Source organism: Microcebus murinus, chromosome 26 (assembly GCF_040939455.1).
Source record: "Microcebus murinus isolate Inina chromosome 26, M.murinus_Inina_mat1.0, whole genome shotgun sequence".
Classification (NCBI taxonomy): Eukaryota; Metazoa; Chordata; class Mammalia; order Primates; family Cheirogaleidae; genus Microcebus; species Microcebus murinus.
Genome location: NC_134129.1, coordinates 4,948,306 through 4,956,813, shown reverse-complemented (window position 1 = coordinate 4,956,813; position 8,508 = coordinate 4,948,306). Strand labels below are relative to the sequence as shown.

The 8,508-nt window shown below is 36.1% G+C and overlaps 1 protein-coding gene across 1 annotated transcript; it reads left to right on the top strand.

Annotated features, from left to right (window-relative positions):
* The first annotated feature begins 442 nt into the window (after window positions 1-442).
* On the top strand, window positions 443-2,586 carry CABS1 (calcium binding protein, spermatid associated 1). The gene is made up of 2 exons (XM_012785937.2): window positions 443-1,815; window positions 2,439-2,586. The coding sequence occupies exon 1, from the start codon at window positions 526-528 to the stop codon at window positions 1,696-1,698; it is 1,173 nt and encodes a 390-aa protein (XP_012641391.2). The 5' UTR covers window positions 443-525; the 3' UTR covers window positions 1,699-1,815; window positions 2,439-2,586.
* Window positions 2,587-8,508: the final 5,922 nt, after the last annotated feature.

Genomic DNA, 8,508 nt, shown 5'->3' with positions numbered 1-8,508 from the left:
ATTTTTTTTAAACATAAATACATGAATCTCAAAGGAAGATGGCTTCATCTTTAAAAATATACTGTTACTTACTCAGAAGACAGGTGACTTCAAGCTGATACTGATAATCTCGTGGTTTCCAGAGTTCTCCCTCCTGATACTAAACTGGCAAAGCACCTAGCAGACTCTGCTGTATCTGTTTTAAGTGACACAAGCTCCGTATCAGAAGGCATGTCCCTTGTAAACAGCAATATGGTAAATCTTAAGTTTCCTGCAATTGAAATCTTGGGCTGTAAATTTTGATTTCATAATCAGAACGGACTCCATTGTCTTTTCGTCTATCACCAATATTCTGGCAACTGGATGACCAATCACAGCAGAGAAACAAACTCCAAGGAGAGCCAGTGCTGTTGGCCCTGTGGTTGATGCAACAATCACCGTGATGACCCATGCTGTAATCACTATGATGAACACCACCCTCCTGCCCAGGGAAACCACTGAGCCCAGGAGGAAGACCTGCGAGAGTCCACAGTGCCATTTCACCCCATGGCTGAAGATGGTTTGCCTAAAATTTATTCCCATCCGCCAACAGAAATCACCAAAACACCGACTGAAGCAACCATTTTCTTTGGGGCTGACAATACGATTCCTAAATCAGAAACAACTATTACTTCGGAAGGAGACCATGTTACTTCTGTAAATGAGTATATGCTAGAAAATGATTTTTCAACAACTACAGGCAACAAACTTATACCAACAAAGGAAAAACTCAAATCAGAAGATGATACTGGAGCCCATTTTATTAAGCCAACAACTCATCCGGAGAAAGGAATCCCCACTCTGACTGGCACTACAAACTCTATAGCGAACGACTCTATTACTGAAAATCTCATTCCAGTGAAAATTGGCAATATTTCATCACCAGTGGGTACTGTTTCTTTAATAGACTTTTCCACTGACATAGACAAAGAAATCGTCCTGGCTACCATTGAGAGAGAGGATGAAGAGATCTCTGTAACTTCTGATGTCTCTGGCACACTAACAGACAGCACTGCCGTGGCTGGTGACAGCCTTGCCTTTCCAGCGAAAAAAGGTAAAGCTGATGCTAACAATTATAATTCCCCCATCAAATCTGATGTTCCTGCTGATGAGGCTGCCCCGGTCACCGACTCCTTTGTCCCCGAGGCTGAAATGTCTCCCCCTACTGATAAAAACTTCACCACTATTCCAGACATAACTGAGCTTACAGAAGAGAAAGTAACTGAGATTGACCTGATTGTTTCAGAGGATGACACCGCTGATGGTGTGGCTAAATCAACTGATTCCGAGGAGGAAAAGTTCATCACTGTGTTTGAGCTCAATACCTCTCCTGAAAAAGACAAAGATAACCCAGAAGAAACTCCACTAACCGATGAAGAATCAACCGACGAGGCCAGTGTTTGGATGGAGAGAGAGAATGCAAACGAAGCAGAGAGCCATTCTGTTTTGCTTACTGCTGTCGAATCCAGATATGACTTCATTGTCCCGACATCAAACCTCGAGGAAGAATCGCCTACCACGACGACAGAAGATCTGCCTGAAAATAACAGAACAAACCCTGAAACTAATGTCACCGAGTCATCTGTAGCAGATACCACAAATGACAAGGAAGACACCCCTACACCTGAAACGGGTATCTTTAAACTACTGAAAGAAGATCCAGATGAGTTCATGATTTGAAAGCAGCAAAAGGGGTGCCACGTAGAATTGTGTGATAGCCTAGACAGCTAGTCTTAACATCTAAAGTTTTTTCAGCAAGCAAAAATCTTAAAAACTGAAAGAATATGGACATTTAAGGCAAGTATTAGACTTAGAAAATGCAGATGCTTAGAACTAAAAGTTATGCAGCAAACTATATTCACAGAAACTTTAAAAAACTAGCAGTATAAGAGTTCCTCTAGCATCATAAAGTTTGAGTTATCCAACAATTACCTACCTTAATGTAAAATTTTCTATACCAGCCTTCAGGGGTATGAAGAGAGAGCAATGAGGAAACTCACTTCCTGCTACAATTAATGATGTACATCATTTTAGTTAATTCTCAATATTATATTTTAATGACAATCAAGGACATGAAGAGAATCAAATTAACATATCTCAAAAAATTACTTTAGTATTAAGAGATGCTTCTTCTAAATAATTTTTCATTAGTACTTTACCAGTGATTCTCTTCTATTAAAAATATAGTTTCAACTCTCACTTATATAAGAATTAAGACTATTCGGTAATGTTTTTATACTCACGTGTAAGAAACATAAGAAATATGATTGGGTTCTTAAGTCATGTTGGATGCAAACTAGGGCAAAATGATATGTTACAAATATGTACCTTTTTCAGAAAAATGTTGTGTAAACATATAAATCAATTTAATTTTCTTTCTGTTAAAATTTATTTCCTGAATTTTTGTCAATTTTTTCCAGATCTTAAATATCGAATATCGCACTCTTGTTATGCTCTTGGTTAGCAACTGAAGGACTAAATCTTCATTGTTTTCTGACACAGACGTTTTAGATGGGTCTGTTTTACCTTTGCTGATTGTCTTCAATAAATCTGTTTGACAGCAACCGATTTACCGTGTGTACATGTGTTTCATATTCTAGTACAGAATTCTCAAATTAGGAGAGATACAGGTAAAATGAAAACCTATTGTTTGTTTAAAGAACAATGTAATTCTCACCACCAGAAATAGAATTATACTATAGAGATTTTATTATATTTTAAAAAGAAACAAAATAAAGTCAAAACACTGAGTTAATAGTAATGGGGGCCCAGTATGGGTATTTACATCATTAGATAGACTATGGACAAGAATAATATAGTAGTGTGTTAAACTCAGAAACATATAACACAAAAATTTAGTATATAGCAAACTGGACTTCAAAACCATCAGATATGGTATTAATCTTGCTTGAACAATCAAGTATTTGAGAAAAATTAAGTTGGAGTAAAAAACCAATTTTTAAAATGATTTTTAAGACTATGGTCTAAAATAAATTCTATATGGATTAAAGACTTCAATGTAAAAAATTAACCATACAAAAACTTAACGGAAACATATACGTCAATCCAAATGGAGCTGGGAAATCTATCTAAGCACATAAGGCAAATAAAATATTGATAGATTTGACACCATGAACAGTTATAAATTCTGTACCAAAGAAAATTAACATAAAATTTAAAAGTAAATAACTAGTAATAATTGCACTATACATAGCAGTGAAAAGATTACTATTCTTACTCTATAAAGTGTTCCTACAAAGAAAGCATTTTAAATAAGCAGTAGAAATAAACAGATAATTCATGAAAAACAAATTGCCAATAAACATATGAAAAATATGCATTAGTCAAAAAAATTAAAGCTATCAGATACCGTCTTTAGCCATTTGACAATTAATAATGATTGTTATAAGTTAACTAATAGTTAACTAATTTTGCAGTCTTGCTCCAAATTTCTCCAACCTCTCTGAAAGGCTGAAATGCATTTGGCAATATACGTAACAAGCATTAAAAATATTTAAAGTTTTTGAGCTAGCTATTTAAAATATTTTAGCTCTAAGAATTTTCTTAAGACTCAGAGATTATGAAAGAACTAACAGTGATTGAGCTATTCCTACAGGTCAGGCACTGCTGTGCTAATATTTACAATCACATTTGGTCTTCATGATACTCTTGGAAGAAAGAATATTATCACACCCATTTTACTGATAAAAAACCTGAGTCAGAAAAGCTGTCTGACATGCCCCAAGCCACGCAGTTAATAAGTAGCAAAGAAGGCTTCAAAAACCCAGGCAGTCTTCCTCCAAAACCCATGCTCTCTTAATCACTATACTGTATTGGCTTTCAGATTTAAATACAAGGATGTTAGCAAAGACTAACACTCAAGGGTGTGATTTTTAGACATTCATAAAGAAGAAACACTGAAAACAATCTAAAATTCTAGAAACATGGAATTGGTTACATTTGCAGATACCCATGGGAAGCAATAGTATACATCTTTTAAAATGGTTGAGACAATGCATTTTCTATTCTGGCTAAATGAGTTGAGTTTTCTGTTGTTTAAAACCAAAGCATCTTGATAAGAACCCAAGCTATTTCAAGACCCTGTGTCTTTCTTCAGCATGCTCCTAGCCCTACAATCCCTATAGTCTCACGTAGCAAACACTTAAATATCTTTCATATCCACCTACAGAGCTATCTTCTCTAACCAGCCCTAACTATGATGACTTGTATATCTCACCATATACATTCTTCAATCCCACCACCTGTAATACTTTATTGTATTCATTTGGTAAAATATACTTCTGTGTCACAAGATAATCCTATTTGCAGTTCCGTCTCACTTAACATCTATGTGCAAAGCTCCCTTTTGTCCCAGTGTAACATAATCCCCACTGCACCCCTCCCCTGCAGTTCCCCTTACCCTGCAGTATAACACTCTCCTCCACGGCATAAGGAATCCTCGACCACAATTAGAAAGAGAGCGAGAGAGAGAGAGAAAAGCCAATTTTATGAGGAAAAGACTCCTGGCCACAAAGAAAGAACATTCTCCTAAAGAGATCTCCTAGGCACCTGTTAAAGTTGCCTAACTCTACATGAGAATGCATCAAAGAACGTTTGTAACTTCAAGGTCCCAAGAAAGAGTAGAAAATCAGGCCAATATGTTTATAGTATGTGTGCTTCCCCTAATTCTACCAATTGTAGATTAGGAGTAAACAAAGGATACTTCGATTAAATTTTGAGCCTGCAGTCTTTATTTTCTTTACAATACTACTGGTAAGTTCTTTAGGAGTTTTCACATACACTTCAAGAATAACAGAAACCTAAATGGAAACTGGCATTCCTCTTCCCTCAAATTTCTCTTCCAGTTTTCTTCATCTCAGCAAAAGACACCCTGCACAGTCGTCTAAACCAGAAACTGGGGACTCATCTTTCATTCTTCTCTCTCTCATTTCCCACCTAACAAAGTTTGTGCCTGTGCATCCTAAACATTGCAGATATCTGTTTGCCTCCATTCCCACTGCCACTTCTTTATCCCAAACTCACACAAATTGATCATATCACTTCCACCTCCATTCTCAAAATTCTCCAGTGACTTTCCACAAACTTTAGGATAAAGCCCAAAATCTTTATATTTTTAAGGGTCTCTACAACCAGAACCCTGTTTATCTATGCAGCCTCATAATATGCTACTGTCATTTTTTGTTCTTAAATTCTAACTGTATTGATCTCCTTTTAATCCTTTCTAGAGCACCAAGCTATGTCTTTTTCAGGATCATTGAACATGCTATGGTCTCCCTGAAACATTCTTGAACTCGCCCTTTAAAGCTTACTTAAATGTCATTTTCCTACTGATAACGTCCTATCACCCTAAATCCACATGGCCTTGTATACTGCCATCATATTGCCCACGGTACACTATATTTTACTTTATGCAACTCTGTAGTTTTCTTAATTGCCTATTACTTTTCACAGAATTCTGTAAAAAAGTACTACAAACTAGGTAGCATAAAACAAACAAAATATATTTTCTCACAATTCTGGAGGAAATCAGTCTGAAATCATGGTGTCAGCAGGGCCATGCTGTCTCTGAAGGTTCTAGGTGAGGATCTCTCCTTGCTTCCTCCTGGCTTCTGATGGTTGCTGGCAATCCTTGGCATTCCTTAGCTTATAAACAGGTCATTCCAATCCCCCCCACCCCCACTGTCACATGTTGTTCTCTGGTGTGTTTCTGTGTCCAAATTTCTTATTTATAAGTACACCAGTCATTATATTAGGCCCACTCTAACCAGTATTATCTCATCTCAACTTAATTACATCTGAAAATACTCCATTTCCAAATATGGGGGTCACAGTTACATGTTCTGGGGGTTAGGACTTAAGCATGTATTTTAGAAGGCAGGACATAATTCAACCCATAACCTCTATTTAATGTTTATCTTCCTCACTGCACTGTATGTTTGATAATTAGGATGATCACATAATTTATCATCAAAACCTTTGAGACTGAAAGGAGGCACTATTAATAATGACCCCAAAACAACAGGCATAAACCAGAGTATCCTAAGTAAATAGAGATATCTGATCACTTCATTCAAAGAGAAGAGATCCGATCCCCTTGTCCATTGCTCAATTCTGAGAGCATGGAACACAGTGGATGCTCAATAAACATCTATTAAATGAATAAAATGAACCAGTGAATAAAATATGATGTTTTCATTTACTAAACTACGAATGCTCTCAGAAGATGGATGGTTTGAACTGGATACTTCGAGATGAATATGAGTTTACCAGGACAAGGAGGAGATCATTGGTTGTAAGCTGCAGGAAGGAGAACAGCACAGATCCAGAAGCATAGAAGTACTTAGTGTGATCAATAATTTTAAACTAAGAGTAGAGTGCAATGAGCCTGAATATAAATGGTAACATATAAAATTATGAATAACACTATAGCCTTACAAACAAATCATAAAAGTAATCAGATTGTATCAGATCACATGTATTAGTCAAAGTTCTCCAGCAATGCAGGCTGAAAATTTAATCAGAGTTGCTGTTGCAGTATTGAGTCTGAAATTTGCAGGGCAGGCCAGAAGGCTGGAAATTCAGAGTTCTATGCTGCAATCTTGAGGTGCAATCCTTCTTTGCCAGAGAAACTAAGTATTTGCTCTTAAGGCCTTCAACAAATTAGATGAGGCCCACCCACATTATGGAGAATAATCTCCTCTACCTAAAGTCAACTGATTGTAAATGGTAATCACATCTAAAAAAAATACCTTCAAAATAATAACATCTAAACTAGTGTCAGACCAAACAGTGGGGCATCATAGCTTAGCCAAGCTGACACATAAAATTAACGATCACACCATGTGTAGCAATTTAGAGTTAAAACTTCATATGACTAACAGCTCATATTCCCTGAACCAGTTTCACTGGAATTAGAGTTTCAGAGTCAAATGCATTGATGAAATATTGGGATGAATTTCCTGGAGTCTTTAAATAAAAATATGTATAAGAAGTGCTCATGGAGTTCTATCGTCATGGAGCTCCAGTAAAAATCTCTAGGACCAGTGCTGTGTGTGACGTGATTTGGGAAATGCAGTCATGGATAACAAGAAGCATTAGAAGTTTTAAGCAGAGAATTAATATATTGTGCTCTAAAAAGATTATTTTGGTGAAAAGTAAAAGTTAGATAGAGGAAGCAAGAAGCAGAGATACAACAATCCATGGCATTTGTATAAGAAAGAGATAAAGCCTTATAGAGAAAAGAATAATAATTACCACTATTAAGCTGGAACTAATCAATCAACACATGTACACATGGAAGTAAAACTCAACAGAAATCAAGCAGGTGGGAAGGGGGAGAGGGGGTTGGGGAAATTCACACCTAACGGGTACAATGCACACTATCTGGGTGATGGGCACACTTACAACTTTGACTCAAACTGTACAAAAGCAATACATGTAACCAAAACGTTTGTGCCCCCATAGTATTCTGAAATTAAAAAATAATTACCAATTTACTTCTTACTTATCAAAGTATTCCAATTATTCTAACTAGAATGATAATAAAATAAGCACAAGCTTAACTGCATAGACTCCTTGACAGGTAACGTTTTATGTAGACGTCTCAAAGCTTAGACTGACCCTCGTGGATAGATGTTCCTACCAAGTTGGCTGCTCCTCTTTAATAAGAACAAGCAACATATGAGTTAGAAACTCACATTTTCTCTCAAACTATAGAACTTTAGATTAGAATCATCTGCAACAAAGTCAGAAAAAGAAAATGTATATATATATATATATGTATATATATATACATATATATATATTTACTTGGTAAAAAACATTATATTTCACCTAAAGTTATGCCAGGAAATCTACTAGTTGATAGAGACACAAAAATGCCTAAGATGGAGGGTATCTGTCTACAGCATATTCACTATAATAACTAAACAGAAATTCTCTCAACAGATACTAAACATAATTAGGGATATCTTGCAGGAGTAGGGGGAACGCTGTGGAAACAAATCTGGGTTGAAATACTGGCTCTTGAAACTATGAGCAAGTTATTTTCAAGTCTCACTCTCTTCATATACAAAATCACTATCTACATAAAAGCACACAGACCTAGATCTGCATCTTGATTTAGATTTTATGTTGCTCTCATCGTTATTAATTATCCTAAGTAAATTTTTAGAAAATATGAATAAACTGAAAAGCCAGTACTCAAGAGGCATGTGACTAATGCTTCCAAATTCACCTTTAGAATAAAAAGTCTACAGGTCCTCATCTGATCTTTAATTCATCACAATACCAAACAAATATACCATCGTTAACAGTTAACTTGAACGAAAAGCATTGCAAATCTGATCATCCACCGGTAGGTCTTCCATGTGATGTTCTTCTATCTTTCTGGCGATGAATGACATTTTCATGGGAAGTAAAGATTACTGACATCAAAGCAAATGTCAAACTACTACAATGCTCATATTT

Coding starts and splice junctions, on each gene's coding strand:
- CABS1 (XM_012785937.2), top strand. CDS start 526: ATGGCTGAAGATGGTTTGCCTAAAATTTATTCCCATCCGCCAACAGAA.